Source organism: Penicillium crustosum, assembly GCF_028827405.1.
Source record: "Penicillium crustosum strain IBT 35664 chromosome Unknown utg000002l_segment0_segment0, whole genome shotgun sequence".
Classification (NCBI taxonomy): domain Eukaryota; kingdom Fungi; phylum Ascomycota; class Eurotiomycetes; order Eurotiales; family Aspergillaceae; genus Penicillium; species Penicillium crustosum.
The window spans coordinates 1,099,714-1,115,343 of NW_026623123.1; the positions used below are offsets into that span (position 1 = coordinate 1,099,714).

The following is a 15,630-nucleotide window of genomic DNA, read 5'->3' on the forward strand; positions in this document are numbered from 1 at the left end:
AGCAGATGTCTGTGAGGCTGTAGGCAGTTAGTACGATGTCATAGTACGATATCATATCTATGACGGATGGTGTTGTTCCGGAGAATCCATCGTGATATAGCGCGTGGAACGTGCATGCTGAAGTCAGAGTAGGGTAGACTCTTTGTACTTAGTCGAATGTACTTAGTAAAAGTGAAAACAAAAGAAGAGGATTAATGAACTCAGCAAGGCAAACCCTTTTTGAAGGGTCAACAGCGACAGAGCTCCTTAAATGTGATATGCCAAGACCATTAGACCAACGCTCGCCATCGCTCGCAATTGTTCGCCATCGATAGCTATGATCACCTCACCAAGCCATGACCGATTAGGAAGGCCCTCCTTAAAATGGGGACAGGGCTGAACATTACAATCTAATCTATGCTTAATGCCTCTTGACCCATTAAGCCAAGTTTGCGCATTCCGTGACCCGTCTCCGCCAGGCATCCACCGACGGCAGTGTTTTCGGCAGTCAGTGGCAGCACAGCTATATCCCGAACCATGAACCAGGAACTCCCTTGATGCTGGCGGAAGAGAATACGAGGGAAAGGCTTGGCACTAACCCATCACACCCTCGTGGACGTTATATCAAAGCTTCACATATGTCTCAGATCTAATATACCCGAGCACTTGTAATGGGCTAGATCAGTACCATAAATATCACTACTACTAGATTTTCAGGAAAGGAAAAAGACACATCTTGTTTGGTCACTGTGGATCATCATAGGTTTTTGCCTACCTACGGAGTACATAGCTTCACTTTGGACATTCGGGAGCCGCGTCCTTGACTGCAAGGCCTCGTTGCTCGCAAAATACACATGGGTGACAAAGACAATTCATATTCACTATCCCACACTGGTTGCATCCAAAGCGAGGTTTATCATAGGCATCCTGAAGCTTAAATGCTTGTAAGATACATGGTAGGAATGGGAGAGAGAAAGAGAGGAGAAGGAAAAGAAGGTCTACTGCAGCCCTGGAGAAAGACAGCCATGGGTAAAAATAGAACTAACTAGAAGAATCTAGGACGGCTTCTGTGGGTTTCGCGTGCGAAAGAAAACAATGTATACTGCCCGGAGAATATGCCGTTTACCATATAAACCTCGGAATAAAGTAAAGACGCGTGGTGTGAAAAGTACAATGAACAGATAGACTAGAGAGAGAACTTCATGCAGCATACTGGCCTGCCCTACGATTTCGGCATTGGCCCGTAAGTGGTAGCATGAACTGTGTCGATGATTTGATATCTCCAGAATAATCCCTCCTAATATGAACATGAACAGCACTAATATTGTCTGAAAGCCACCGATACACCTGAAACTCCATGCAAATGACTGTTTTGATTTGATTTGTCCAATGCAGTCGGGTCCGCAATCGATAAGGGTCCCCATATCGTCCCCGGAATCCGAGTATCAAGCCTGTCTCCTACTCCAACTTATCCAGGTGTTCCAATCGCGTGAGAACAACCTGCTTGCTTGTCTCTTGAATCTCGCCTGCGAGAAAGACTTCGTCCAGGATAGCGTAGACCTATAAATCCGGCACACGTGGTCAGTATCACGTCTCCTGCAACTCCGATCCCACGCCAGCCCCGGTTCACGCCGAGTAGTGCATGTTCGGCGATTTGCACGCACCTTGTAGAAATTGAAGACCAAATCCAGCTCACAGACATTACCAAAGAATTGGTCCAGCACTTCGACAAAGAAATGGATTGCTTCGAGATAGGCTAGTTCGTTGTCATTCGCGTCTACGCAGACGCAAAAGAACAAGCCTGCATATCTTCGGTAGACGACCTTGGTACTCCGACGGAACTCAACAAAGTTGGACTGGTATTTCTGGTCTCGGGGAGCGACGAGGCGATGGACCTATACGGTTGTCGGTGGTTAGTTGGATGCGGAATCTCGGAGCAAGTGCGGGTGCGGGTGGTATTGCATGGACGAACCTCGCCTTTCAGTTTGACTTTTTCTTCATCCTGTGAGTTGGTGTCAGTTCAAAGTCCCAATTATGTATCGACGGATGGGTTCTGGCAACACTCACACTGTACGGTGAATACCATTTCGCCAGGCGCGTTTTCCCCCTATACCGTCATTAGCGTCTGTAATCGAAAATGACCGGGGTGGACAGCCACTCACTGGCGATTCTGAACCAGGATAAATGAGAGGACCATTGCGATAGAAGGCCAGGGTGTTACCTGGTCAGCATTTATGAAACCACTCGGGGAGTGTTGCGACAGGCTTTGGATGGTCTCCGTTGATCCCGTTATCGAAGCTCCCCTCCCATATTGCCCGGGTTCACCGCCTATATCGGATTATATAGAAATGCAGGTGCAGTAGAAGCGCATATTGGAGAATTATAGGGGATTATTCTACTAAATCTTCAAACAATCTTGGTTCCCATGAGATATCCAATACATCAACTGAACTAGTATAACAATATTTGCAAAACATAGAGTATCAACAGACATAAAGCGTAGAATTCGTTAAAAGCTCCCATCACAGCTCGGTGTAACTGTAACAACGAGGCAACGAGTGACACTGCGTAGTGTCGGAACAAATTGACCTGATTTGCCATGTTCCATAGCACTCAGCCACAGTTCTCACCCCGAGCTCATCCGATTCCAAAACCTCGTCAGACGAGTCTAGAAATAAAGCATTAGCAACCAGGTAGTTGTAGCTGTAGCAGTGAGACTGGAAGGAAGTCCGCCACCCCCCTAAAAAGGAAGCAGAAGCCAATAACCAGAAAATGAAAGAATTGAGCCACATACCGTATAGCTCTGCGGACTAGTTGGCTCTGTAATACTATTTCCCTTCTGGCTCTGAGCCTGACTCTGCCGCTGAGTCTGGCACTCAACCTCAGATTCCTCCTCAGACTCGTAATCCTCCTCGTCCTCAGAATCAGGATACCACCGTTCAGGATCCCCATTGTAAACAAGATACCATCCAATCTTCTCACCAGGGGCTAGTCGATCGCGCAATTCCTCCAACGCTGCCGTCTGGTCATCCGTCAACCCAGATCCCTGTTCAACACAATCTTCAATATTCTCTCCGCCACTACCACCACTCCCATCCTCTGGAATCTCCAGAACCCGCGTTGAAATATACGCATGGTCCTGACTGACCGTGCCACTCGTCTCGTCGGCGGGGTCATACTGCTCGATAAACGATAGCTCCGGCAGCCGATTCACGAGGTCCGCTTGTGTTTTGTGGAAGGATTCTGCGATGAGCTCGGTCGTCAGCGGTTGCTGGATGTATTCCGCTGCTGCTTCTTCCAGGTTGTGGAGTACGATGTATACGCGGATCCCCGTGAACCCGGCGCGGGGCCAGCGGAAGCCGTGGAGCATATAGACCGGCATAGTGGTTGGCCTTTTTTTTGCCCTTTCTTTTGGGGCCGTTTTCGGTAGTTCGGGGGCACTGTCACAGTGTCTAGCGACCGCTAGCTGGGGAGGACGTTCGGATTTGCAGGGGATTCGGAGTTCATATTATGTCTGTGTCATGGCTCGTGGTTTTTCGGGACGGGTGGTGTATCGAGTGCGATTGGGTTTGGCGGGTCCCGTGCGTAGTTCCAATGGGGTTTCGATTTGTACTGCCTTAATATACCTCCAATATTGGATGGAATTCGATATTAAGGCAATATATATAATTAGGTTGTTTCATTAGATTTTAGGTGATAGCTGGAAGCCCACAGTTCTGGAGAAAAGGGTCGTGCCTTGCTTCTATCACGTGTCATATATTATGTAGTTCGTCGGCCTTGTAGATCGACTACATGCAGTACGGAGTACAGGTTCTTAGCTTCTATTACACTCGATTAAAACATTGTCATGGATCTTCTTTAAGGTGTAAGCTAGAGAGAGGAAAAAAAGAAATGTGTTAATTCTAGTGTAACGTTATCTTGGATTCATTTGGCCTCAACCTTGAAAGTACGGAGTCTCCAACTTCGGAGTTCCGCACAGAATATGATAGGTCATATTCTGTGCGGAACCACCTGGTCTGATTTAGAACCCGCTATTTCACGGATAGCCAGTCAACTGAAATTAATGGGAATCGTTTAAAATGAGATGTGATGCATTATGCGGGGCCACAGCCAAGACATTCGACCTAGTGAACCCCTGCCCAAGCCACCGGGAAGGAAACCGACATGAAAAACGACTCAAATCAAGACGTTGAGTACCGAGTTCTGGATATTGAGATACTGAGCCTCTCAATCATGGTCTCCTCTTCAAATCCGCAAATCTTCGCGTCAGTTCATCCAGCTCGGGTATCCCATTGTTGTTACCCTTGCTCTTAGACGTAGTGTCCTCCTTTGGGACAGCAGCGGCTTTGCCTTCTGTACCGGGAAGCTTGACTCTGGGATTGGGATTGTCCGTTCTGGGAGCTGGCGGCGCAACGCTAACAGGACTTCGGCCCGAAGCGAGTCCACGTGGAGGCGTAGCTTTAGTCAATTCACTGGCATCCGAAGCACGCCTCGCCTCAGCGGGGTTCGGCCTCAATCCTGAGTCTCCTTGCTGCTTGCCAGGAGTTTGTGGCAATTGGGGTTCCTCTGCGTCACCATCACCACCATCACCAAGATCATCCACAAATTCTGGCGCACTTCCTAGCTCTTCTTCGGCTCCATGCCATTCAACGCCATATGCGTTCGCAATTTCTCGCAGATAACTCTCAACGAGTTCCTGTCCTGGCGGACGCACACGCAATCCCTTGAGAAGCCGATCCGGAACCTTGACCGTATCGACCTTATTATCTTGTGCTAGAGTCATAAACTCCCTTCCCGTATCGCTCGCCCAGCATAGTACGAAGCATAGTGAATTCGCGCACCTCGTGCGGAAAACGATGCCACGCGTAGAAGACCACCGTAGCAGCCTCATCGATCGCAGTATCCATGTATGGATTATCTTCATCCGCAAGCCCATCACCAGAGTCATCCGCCGCACCAGATGCCGTAATGGGCGCAGCCCGCTCAGCCTCCTTCTTTTGCGCTCCTCCTCCTAACCAAGAGAACCCGAATCGCGAGCCAGTGCTTTCCCCAGCGCCCTTAACACCTGCGGTAGTTGATACTGTAGCACCAGCTTGTTCCTGGGTGCGTTTCTTAAGCAGTTCCTTGGCGCGAAGTCTAGCACGTGTCCCCTGGTCGCTAAAGGCCAACTGATCCAACACATTTGCGCGCGCCAGCAGTAGCTCACAGTAGAGCTCAACCATCTCCATTACCTCCACTGCAATATCTGTTGCGATGACATTTTCGACTCGGATGCGCGCTGATGCATCGCGGCCTTCGCTGAGGAGCTGGGAGAGTTCGCGGCGTTGGACGACTGAGGAGGCTGTGTCTTTCTTTTGTAGGAGACGTAGACGAGGGATAAGGAGGCGGAGGTTAGAAACTAGTCTGGTCTTTGATTCCATTGTGTTAGTTTAGTTTCTGTATCGGACGCGTATGAGAGTTGCAGGGCAGGCAGGCGTTGTATAGGCAGTGCGGGGTAGGCTTGAGAGCTCTAGGTAACGAAGTTTTGGGGGCAGGCGCTCCGATCATGGAATACGTATGCAAAATGGTACAGGAAAAACAATAGTATGTCATAGTAGCTTACCGTTTGAGCCGAGGGAGGCATTTTGGCGTGAGAAGTTGTTAGAAGAGAAGATGTGAGGGGGGAAATGGAAGCCGGGGCCGAGAAACCTTGGGGTCGATCACCACTTTATCGGTTTGACCCTTTGTTTTTTTGTTTTCTCACTTTCGAAACTTGAAGAAATTCGACAAAAATCAAACAATGGAATGATGGCATGATGGCATGCTAATTAGGCATTTAGAGTGTATTCGGTGTTCTCGGAGTTTGGGGTATTCTGAGTGCCCGTCTCATAGCTTTGATATCAGCTTCTTGCTTCCTAAGTTTCTCCTGCTCCAACGTATCGGCAATAGTCTGTTGAAAATCTTTGGTATAGAGGAGCCATTTTTTGATCTCCTCTGTCTGTCTGTTGCATCGGACTGTGATCTCATCTAACAATAAATTGAACTCATTTGAGGTCGTCGTGTTGATGCTCTCGGGGCATTCTAAATCTCATTAGGTTGCAGGTACTCAGAATTTAGACAATGACATACCCTGGATACGGTATTCTTCCATACTGAAGTAGCTTGAAGTGTTAAAGGATGTGGTGAATGAGGAGATGGGATGTAGAGTTGGGGGAAGCAGAGAACAGATGGCTTCCTATATTATAGAGACTAGACAAATAGATGCCATACATTAAGCTTATCTCACTTTTATTTACTTTGTGTGTGATAGTGACCTTGGATACATCAATATTTTGCTATTTGTATCTTCACTCTTCTCATTTCTCATACTTCCCCGTTTTGGACCTGCATGCCGTGATTATCTTAAGTTTAAGATGATATTTGACACCTGCGATCTTAGATATATATTAGAGATCAATTTTTTTTATGTCATGTCTAATAGACCCCGAACCCTGCCATAGATGCTTTGCCACCGTTTTTATATACTTACGGGGACTTCCGTTTTAGGAAGTTAACGGGAGTGGGTCTCCCATTCAGAGTACTTCCAACGTTGATAGGACCCAAAGGTCAAACATGGAAGAGCAACAAAGATATAAAGACCTTCTCGATCTCAATTTTCTCTTCTCGTTCAAAAATATTCTAATATCAAGCAAAATGGCCTCACACAACGCCCACCCTTCCACCAATGCGCTGCATGCAGACGATACCTTAAATCAAGTGACCGACGTCGCACCCCCAATCCATCTCTCTACAACCTTCCGATACCCCAATGATCCAGATCAACTCATCCTATCCGAAGATCCGGTAGTACGTCTCAAACCAACTCACAGACATCCATACTCGCAACTAACAAGCCCATCCAGGATGAATTCAACGGCAAGAACTATGTCTATTCCCGCGAATTCGCTCCCAACGCAACTCGCTTCGAGGCAGTGCTCTCATCCCTAATAGGCGGGCACGCAGTGAGCTACTCAACAGGTCTAGCCGCCCTACACGCCGCTATAACACTGCTCAACCCGCGCCACATCTCCGTTGGTAAGGGATACCACGGCAGCCACGAAGTCATCGCGGTAGTATCGCGTCTGTCTGGGCTACAGAAGCTCGCTCTCGACTGTCCCGCTGACAACCTAGGTCCCGGCGATGTCATCCTATTAGAGACGCCTGTCAACCCGTTTGGGACGGCATTCAGCATCGAGGAATACGCGCGCAAGGCCCACTCCCGCGGCGCATTCCTCATTGTCGATAGTACGTTTGCACCGCCTGGCTTGCAGGATCCGTTCCTGTGGGGTGCGGATATCGTCATGCATTCAGGATCCAAGTATTTCGGTGGACATAGCGATTTGCTTTGCGGGGTGCTTGCTACGAAACGCGCTGATTGGACGAAGCGGTTGTTTGAGGATAGGATCGCGCTTGGGAGTGTGATGGGGAATATGGAGAGTTGGCTTGGTATCCGGAGTCTGCGAACGCTGGAGGTCCGGGTTCAGCGGGCGAGCCAGAATTCAGCAAGGCTGATTTCTTGGCTTCATGGTGCTATGCAAGCCTCGTCTCCTGCTGACGGTAGTGAGGAGATGGTTGTTCAGTCGATTGTACAGAAGATTCACCATGCTAGTTTGCAGGATCAGCCGTGGTTGCAGAAGCAGATGCCTAATGGGTTTGGCCCTGTCTTCTCTATTGTCCTGCACAGTGAGCAGTTTGCGAAGGTTTTGCCGACTAAGCTTCACTTCTTCCAGCATGCTACCAGTCTAGGCGGGGTTGAGTCTTTGATTGAGTGGCGGGCTTTGTCGGATTCAAGGATTGACCGGAAGCTGCTGAGAGTTAGTGTTGGGCTGGAGAACTGGGAAGATCTGAAGGATGACTTGCTGCAGGCATTCAAATTGCTTTTGGGATAAAGCTAGGTTAATCTCATATTTTTGTGTGAGATCATATGAAAATATGTTGGTTATATTCAATGTTTAGTATATTAAATCAGAAGACAGTCACGACCCAAATGACCAATATCAAATATCCACCGCGATGGAGTTTCCAAGCCTTCTTCCTGGTCCCAATAATCTTTCAGGATCTTCGCTGCATTGATAACATTCAAACAGCTCGTAGCAGTCCAAAATTTCTCTAAAGATTCAACCAAAAAGTTCTTCTGGGCCTGAGACCGACACTCCAAGCCCGCCACGAAAATAGCCCACAAAACACATTTAAAAAGCGACTCGTCATCTTTCAAAATATCAATCAGACCCAGCAGCTCAGAGACCAAATCGTCCTGCATAGTGGTTGTTTCCGTGAGTGCATCAAGAATGCGTCTCCCATATAGCAAAGTCCCGATTTTGAACGCCTGTGATAATGTGCAGAGATTATTGATTTCGTCCAGGGAAGACTGTCTCGAATTTTGAAGGCTCGAAGCCCAGGCGTAACTGTCAAAGTTTTGGATAAGTTCCATCATCGCGGTGGTATCTTGTATATGTGTTTGGAGAGCAGAACCGTCCGGTAGCTGGCCTGCGACGGCGTCCCTTTCGTTGGAGAGAAATTGTATTGCCGACAACAGGAACTCTGGACATCCAAGGAAAGATTGTTCAATTTCCTCCTGTGGTTTGCTCTCTGCTTGGCCGTCAAATATGAATTCTGACAGTAGCTTCGGTCGTAAAAATGTTGCTCCCAGTGTTTCAATTCTATTTTGTAATGGATCAGTCTCTCGCATAGCTTTATAACATCCACCAGGCTTAGTATAACTCACAAATGAATCTGGCTGGAGATAAAACCCCAGATCTGCTGGACCGTCTGGCCAGGTCCATTATTAACTCCAGCTTGCGCCTCTAGCAGCGGCCGGTGTGATGTAATCAAACTCTTAGCACCTTCAAGATGGAAATTCCAACCTTCACTTCCAGATTCGAGGAGATCCAGAAAGATAAGAAGAAATATGCTAGCGACTGTTGTGTCGCTTTGCTCTGTTCTTCTGTCACCAAGTGCCCTTGAGAGAGCTTCCATGGCTTGATGCTTGAACAGTAGCGCATCGCGATTGGCATTAACAAGATCAGCGGATGTCGGAGCTTGAATTTGATGAAACGGCTGGCCTGTATTGGCATGGTGCCGCGCCGCGAGAGCAAGTATGCCCTTCTGTAAGACCGGGTCATTCAATCCAAAGGAGATCAAACTCCGAAATGGATTTCTGGGGCTGTCGTATACAATGAATAATTTGCATATGCGTTCGTTATCTAAATGCGATGTCAGCTATTAAGATCCTGGTGTTAGAGCTTTGCATGCGGGTCTTACAGTAGTCTATATAATATTTCGAGGTTTGATCCAGGTTTGACATGGACGGGTCTTGCAAGGTACTCGGAAGGGCTCTACTGCCCGTAGAAGCTTGGACCAGCGCGCGAGACGACTTCTTCGGTTTTGATAGAGCGGATTTGGTATTTTTAGAAATTTTCACAGGAGTGCCATCTGCCATAGCCTCATATGAATGGCCTTGCATCTTTCCACGAATGGCCACGCCCTTCACCCACCTCAGAGGTCTTTTGTCGAAGCATTCCATCCCAGCCTTCTCGCACTTGTCGCATGGCGTTCCGGACTGGTCGCATTGAATGCGGCGGTTGCGACATGTCCAGCATGGACCGCATACTGTCTCCATTTGGATATGGCATAGGGAATATGGAATGTGGCGAAGAAAGGTATAAGATTCGCGGTCCACTCCAAGAGCTTGAAGATTTGCTGACTGAGCAGGCCGGCTATACCCGTGGCGTGGACCCGTCAACGGCAACCTTTTGTGGCCATCACGACAATACGCATTCAAACTGGGTATTTAAACTCAACTTCACAAATTTTGCTCATATTCTGCGTCTATTATTTAAAAACACAAGGCACAACATCGAAAAAAGTGACTAAAAGTGTTCTTTCACATGCCAAAATTTATTCCAAGATTAGAGGTAATTATAGACCCCACTAGTTAACAGGGCTAGTCAGCCCTTAAAAGTGCCCAAGTGGTTACGCCTTCTTACTATGCCGATATAGATTTTTGCTTTCTCTTCCATTCTTAATTTGATATATGTATGTAATATGGCCCTGATATATATATCCCCTCTAATTGTTAACTCAAACAGCTTCAAGATCATATTGCACCATGTATATGGTAATAGACAGTTGAATCCAACCCTACTAGTTCGGAACAATATATCCACCAGAATACCAGACCAGAAGCTAAATTGGGTATGTTGGACAGCCCTGAGCGGAAGAACAACCAAAGCTACGGTGCTCAATTTGACTACTGGATAGGAGTCCAGCAAAGTTGATCAGAAAGATACACCATTGAAGGCCTCATAAAAAAGCAAAAGATGGATATGGCTGGCTGAAGTATTCACACCACACCATAGAGGTCCAGGGACAGCGGGGGGTTCTCAGAGTCACATTTGACGAGTCTCGACAAGATTAGTAACGGAGTGACCGACCTATCTGAGACATGTAAGACCCAAAGAAACAGATTTGCCGCAACCCACCAGTCCCCGAATTGCTGTAAGCAATGCGGGCCCGACAGCTAGGGAGAGGAACCAGGCACCGTCGAGCCAATCAAACATGACACACAGCAAAATCGAACCAAAGAATGCGAGAGAGCAAGCCACTAGAGCACACGATGTCTCCAATTTGGGGGCCGAAGAGCGGTCCGTGAGAAGTAGGAAGAGAGAAGCTTACTGTCTAGTTAAAATTGGTGTACAGATTTAGAACATTTAGTCTGTTTAGTCGATTTGGCCCCATTTTAATTGGCCGGCCCACTACCCATTGAGCCACGCTGATTGGTCTGCTCGGTTCCTGACATCATTGGCGTGGGATTCTGTTGTCGCTATTCCTATTTAGGAAGAATATCACAACTGTAGGGTTGATTTTAGCAATCCCTTCGCGTTTCAGTGTTGCTTAGCCGTAGATGGGAGGGTTTAGCGTGCTGGGTATGCTTTATTTATATAGCTGTCAGAGTTCGCACACTAAGTGCAATCTACTGTTTCTTATCTCTTTCTATAAACCAATTCCTCCCTCGCAAGAATTACTTCGAACCGACATTTGCATACACCAACAAAGAAGAATCTGGCATTCACACCTTCTGACTACAGTGCGTGTTTATCCTGCCCCACAATATGCCCCCTATGTTTAATATCTAACAAGACCCTTTATCTTCTACAGTCTCTTTAAACCACAATGCCTATCATCCCACCCACGATAGAGACAACAACTACACAAACATCCATAATGGATAACGCAGCAAGCTTGCTGAAGCGCAGCAGCATGACCAACCCGGACAAATACCCCCTCTACATCTTCCTCATCATCGCCGGATGCATTGTAGGAGGACTCATCGGGTTCAGTGTATACACAATGTTCCACGGTCTCGACGACTCAGAATATATGAAGGACGTGTCACACGAGCAACGGACTTATATGCGCGAGACCAGACAGCGGTATTTGAATATGTTGGCTCGTGAGGCGGGGAGACCTGACATGATTGTTCCTATCAGGGGAATGGATGCTTGAATGTATTGGGTTTGGCGTTTGGGATGGGGATATATCTGCATCTGGATCGAGGGCAATGATTTGTTCGATCTCTAGTTGGGTATCAGCATTTGGGTTTGATGTATAATATATGTGAGCAACTGGCAATTATGATGCATGTACATTTGAACAACCTTTCTTTGTGTTTCTCACAGCGACTTAATTAATGAATCTGGCGGAACAATTTAAAACCAAGGTCTCCCAGGGCCTCAATAGCGTTGACGCGTTAGAGGGCCTGCTAGGCCGTGTAGTCAGGCTTGAACAAACGGCAGTAGAAAGAATCGAGAATCTGGTTGTCCGCGCGAAGAGCAAACCCTCTTTGTAGTCTTTAATAGTATATATAGTGCTGTCCACACTTATAAGCGAGATACAACAAGGAGAAGAAGGCTTGCTCTTATTTATGTCTTCGTCGCCCTCCCCATATCCACTGATCGTCTCTTGTAACACCCGCTAGTCTAGATGTAGTTTCGTATAATTTCAAGGTTACAGTCTACTACTATTTAGGAATTGCTCTTTCGTAATGATTCTCATGCCTGTCGACGTCTGTCTCGTTCTATCTGCTTTTGCAAACGTGATTCATTTCGTCACGTCCGGTCCCGCGCACATTTCCTATCTAATAGGCCAATTTATTTGTAACTAAAAGCTAGATTTATTCCAAAATATATGGGATATTCATAAATGATATCTTGATCTCACATTGAACCCATCGATAAGAAACTCGTTTCGCGACGAAACGATGCTTTGGACCGCGTTCAGTTATGGCCGTACTCTAGAAAACACAGTCATTATAGTCGACATTGTTGCAAAAGGATAGCATGATGACTCGATTGTCATATGTCGAGAAATAAGCTTGTGAATTGCTATCAAATGCTGAAACAGCCAATGATCGGTGGTTAGCACAGCTAGCGAGGTTACAACATATGCTTGGGTAGATCGTTGACGCTGTGGATTCTACTGCAAATCCGGTATGAGGGGATTAGTTAGCAATCCTAGGACCTATCACCGTAGTTGTAGATATAAGTACATAGTTCTGATTTGGTTGACGCCCGAGGGAGAGCCAACTCCCTGGGACGTGATTTGCGGCTGAAGGGGAGCTCAGCCTCACTAGTCCAACCAGAAATCATTTTGATGCCCTGGCAACGAACACCTATGTTGTAGGTACCTGATAAGTAGGTAGGTAGGTACTCCAGGGTGCCTCAGCCGCCACGTCAATCTCTAGAATGATTGGTGTTTAGTGGAGCTGCCCCCATTTTATCCGTTCGCCCCGCACAGCCTGATTCTAACCTACTGACTGGGTAATTTAAACTCAAATACCGAAGTGAGAGTAAGATTAAGGTGAGAGTAAAGTGCAAATAAAGCTATTGGACGGTGGCGCGAAAAGCGGTTGAGGAAAAGTCTAGAAATCAGGGAGGTGAGGGGGACCTAGTGTCCAAGGCAGTTCCCTTTAGCGCCCCGAAATCAGTTTGACTTACACCGTTTTCTCCCATCTTGTCCCATGCGAACTCTACTTTAAATATTTCTCCAAAGCTCAACGACCTCGAGATTGGACTTCCTAAAAAGGTCACCAAAATGCGTTGGCAAATTTGCCAGTTCGAGAGAAAGAAGAAGACGACGACGGATGAGGTAGTGAAAGCAGCTTCAAAGACCTCGGGAGCTAGGCCTATGCTGACTGGTGCCCTCTTTGCAGCCATCTCCTCGCTATGCGCATCCAGATTCTGATGCTCCCACAGTGTTCAACAACGAACAAACAGGAGCCCCATCACAATATACAAAAGCAAGTCTCCAGTCTACCTCAGGAAGGCAGTCATTGGGCATCAGTCAGAGGCTTCCGGGTAAAAACTCTCCAAAGAAAGTCCTTGCTAAGCAAGAGCAGACCGCAGAGCAAGAGCCAGCCCCCAACAAAGACCCAGCCGCGGAGCAAAAGCTTACCCCCGCGCAAGAACGAGTCGATCGGCTAAAACACTTGGAAAACTCAAATCTCAATGCGGGTCTTTGGAAAGAAGCGCGGAAAGAATTGGATGAAGATGATTTAAATCGGTTGGAACAGTTTATCAGTCTTGGTGATGGAAATCTCCAGGGAGCCGTCGTGGAAAGACTGAAAACCATCACTGAATCCCGATTGAAGATTGAGGTCAACGGAAAGAAGCACAACGTGAGAGAGGGAGCCCAAAAGGTTTTAAACACATTGCGCAGGTTCGAACCTGTTATCAAAGCAGCAACAGCGGCGGACTCCCATGCCAGCCTTGCTTGGGGTGGTATCTCTGCTTTCCTACCAGTATGTCATTGGCAATCTTTTTGGCAATATTTAAAATTATTGCTCACAAAGCTCTAGCTTCTCTCTACTGCCTTATGTCAGACAGACAATGCTCTCACTGAGTTGGAAGTCATATCCAACATACTAGTTAAATTCCGTGCGATTGAGGTCTTCTGTGATCTGTCAGAATGGAACTCCGCAGAACCTAGTCATATCCGTGATTGCTATACCATGCTGAGGTCGAAAACTATCGAGCTTTATACGGAAATTCTTAAGCACCAAATTGTTCTCATGCGTCATTATGAGATGAATCGGTTCTCTCGCATGGCCAAGAACATGACCCTGCAGCCAATTGGGGACTTTTCGGCTATCCAGACCTTAGAACACGCTGCGGAGGAGTTCTTGAAAACTATTGACAGTAGCGCTATTCATGGCATTGATACAGCGCTCACCTTGATTGGAAACAGAGTTGATGAGCTGTTTGACTTGGCGCAAAAGAGTTACCACACTATTCTGGTAGGAGATCACTCGCTGAGTTGATTCAATATCTAAAAGTTAACAACATCATAGGAAGTTGCTGAAAGGCAGCTCCTCGAGAAGCTCCCAAAGGCAGAGAGTGCAAATTTTGACAGTGCGTTTGATGGTTTCAAGCTTCCTCGGTGTCTTGAAGGCACCCGTCAGGAAGTGCTGGACAAGTTCCGCCACTGGGCAAAGTGTACAGACGCAGAAAACTGTGTATTTTGGCTAAGTGGAATGGCTGGCACAGGCAAGTCAACGATCGCCCGCACCTTTGCTCATGAGCTCAAGGATGAAGGTCGCCTCGGTGCTAGCTTTTTCTTTTCGAGGGGCCAAGAGGATCTGTCTCGAGCAGGAAAGTTTTTCCCAACCCTTGCCCTTGGTCTGGCAAAAGAGGTTGCTGGTTTCGCAAAATGTCTGTATGAAAGCGTTCGCAGAAATGGAGGTGCTGAGGGTAAAGACTTCGAAGAGCAATGGAAGTTTTTTATACATGATCCTCTTGAGGATCTAGGCTCATCTTTACTCGCACCTCTCCAACTGGTGCTTGTGATAGATGCACTTGACGAGTGTAAAGGTGCCGAGGCTGTTCCCCACCTCATCGACTTACTCCTGGCGGCCAAAGACCTGAAAACGATTCAACTCAGAGTCCTTGTTACTAGCCGGAATGAAACACACATTTTGGAAAGCTTCGAAGGAAAATCTAGTTTCACTTGGCTGTCATTGGAGGATGAATCCATCGCCGACAGCACCGAACGTGATATTTCTATCTACGTGAAGCATGAGCTTTCTGGGCTTTCCGGGATTGTGAGACGGAAATACGGCACCGAGAATTGGCCAGAGGAAGTACAAACACAGAGGCTATTAGAATTCAGTGGAAGATTGTTTATTGCGGCAGCTACCGTATGTCGGCATCTGAAGAGCAGCAGCATTCCGCGGGAAAGGCTTGAAACTTTTCTCGAGGCCGCTAGGACAACAAAACATGGAATACCTGCCCTGGACAAAATGTATCGCCTTATTCTTGACCCGTTGCTTACTGAGGGTCCGGATTAAGAAGAAATCAATGAGAATTACAAGCCCGTTGTGGGAGCAATACTTGTTTCCAAGAAACCAATATCGGTGTCTGAAATGGCAGTGCTTTTCAATCTCAGCCACCAAAATATTAATTTGGTACTTGAGAAACTGACTTCTTTCTTAATTGTTCCCCAGAGCAACACTAACCCTGTTCGACTCTACCATCTCTCTTTCCGTGATTTCCTTATCAACAAAAAGAGGTGTGGAGATGAAAGAATGTTTATAGATGAAGACGAAGCCCATAGAAGGTGGTTTCACTACTGCTTGGA

General features: G+C 47.1%; 8 protein-coding genes across 8 annotated transcripts; 3 read left to right on the forward strand and 5 right to left on the reverse strand.

Annotated features, from left to right (window-relative positions):
• Positions 1–1,437: 1,437 nt before the first annotated feature.
• On the reverse strand, positions 1,438–2,176 carry N7487_003933 (AP-2 complex subunit sigma; the record flags this gene model as incomplete). Its single annotated transcript, XM_056871680.1, has 5 exons — positions 1,438–1,539; positions 1,644–1,874; positions 1,952–1,981; positions 2,047–2,086; positions 2,142–2,176. The coding sequence occupies 5 exons, from the start codon at positions 2,174–2,176 to the stop codon at positions 1,438–1,440; spliced, it is 438 nt and encodes a 145-aa protein (XP_056729400.1).
• Positions 2,177–2,647: 471 nt separating this feature from the next.
• Positions 2,648–3,361, reverse strand: N7487_003934 (uncharacterized protein; the record flags this gene model as incomplete). The annotated part of the gene is made up of 2 exons (XM_056871681.1): positions 2,648–2,719; positions 2,774–3,361. 2 exons carry the CDS (start codon positions 3,359–3,361, stop codon positions 2,648–2,650), a joined length of 660 nt encoding a protein of 219 aa, XP_056729401.1.
• Positions 3,362–4,210: 849 nt separating this feature from the next.
• On the reverse strand, positions 4,211–5,602 carry N7487_003935 (IST1 family protein; the record flags this gene model as incomplete). Its single annotated transcript, XM_056871682.1, has 3 exons — positions 4,211–4,738; positions 4,767–5,387; positions 5,582–5,602. 3 exons carry the CDS (start codon positions 5,600–5,602, stop codon positions 4,211–4,213), a joined length of 1,170 nt encoding a protein of 389 aa, XP_056729402.1.
• Positions 5,603–5,794: 192 nt separating this feature from the next.
• N7487_003936 (uncharacterized protein) lies at positions 5,795–6,109 on the reverse strand (the record flags this gene model as incomplete). The annotated part of the gene is made up of 2 exons (XM_056871683.1): positions 5,795–6,039; positions 6,088–6,109. 2 exons carry the CDS (start codon positions 6,107–6,109, stop codon positions 5,795–5,797), a joined length of 267 nt encoding a protein of 88 aa, XP_056729403.1.
• A 542-nt stretch (positions 6,110–6,651) lies between these two features.
• Positions 6,652–7,886, forward strand: N7487_003937 (putative transsulfuration enzyme family protein; the record flags this gene model as incomplete). The annotated part of the gene is made up of 2 exons (XM_056871684.1): positions 6,652–6,804; positions 6,861–7,886. The coding sequence occupies 2 exons, from the start codon at positions 6,652–6,654 to the stop codon at positions 7,884–7,886; spliced, it is 1,179 nt and encodes a 392-aa protein (XP_056729404.1).
• A 71-nt stretch (positions 7,887–7,957) lies between these two features.
• N7487_003938 (Zn(II)2Cys6 transcription factor) lies at positions 7,958–9,778 on the reverse strand (the record flags this gene model as incomplete). Its single annotated transcript, XM_056871685.1, has 3 exons — positions 7,958–8,657; positions 8,723–9,200; positions 9,259–9,778. 3 exons carry the CDS (start codon positions 9,776–9,778, stop codon positions 7,958–7,960), a joined length of 1,698 nt encoding a protein of 565 aa, XP_056729405.1.
• Positions 9,779–11,169: 1,391 nt separating this feature from the next.
• Positions 11,170–11,502, forward strand: N7487_003939 (uncharacterized protein; the record flags this gene model as incomplete). The annotated part of the gene is made up of 1 exon (XM_056871686.1): positions 11,170–11,502. The coding sequence occupies one exon, from the start codon at positions 11,170–11,172 to the stop codon at positions 11,500–11,502; it is 333 nt and encodes a 110-aa protein (XP_056729406.1).
• Positions 11,503–13,089: 1,587 nt separating this feature from the next.
• On the forward strand, positions 13,090–15,340 carry N7487_003940 (uncharacterized protein; the record flags this gene model as incomplete). Its single annotated transcript, XM_056871687.1, has 4 exons — positions 13,090–13,143; positions 13,208–13,795; positions 13,853–14,290; positions 14,345–15,340. 4 exons carry the CDS (start codon positions 13,090–13,092, stop codon positions 15,338–15,340), a joined length of 2,076 nt encoding a protein of 691 aa, XP_056729407.1.
• Positions 15,341–15,630: the final 290 nt, after the last annotated feature.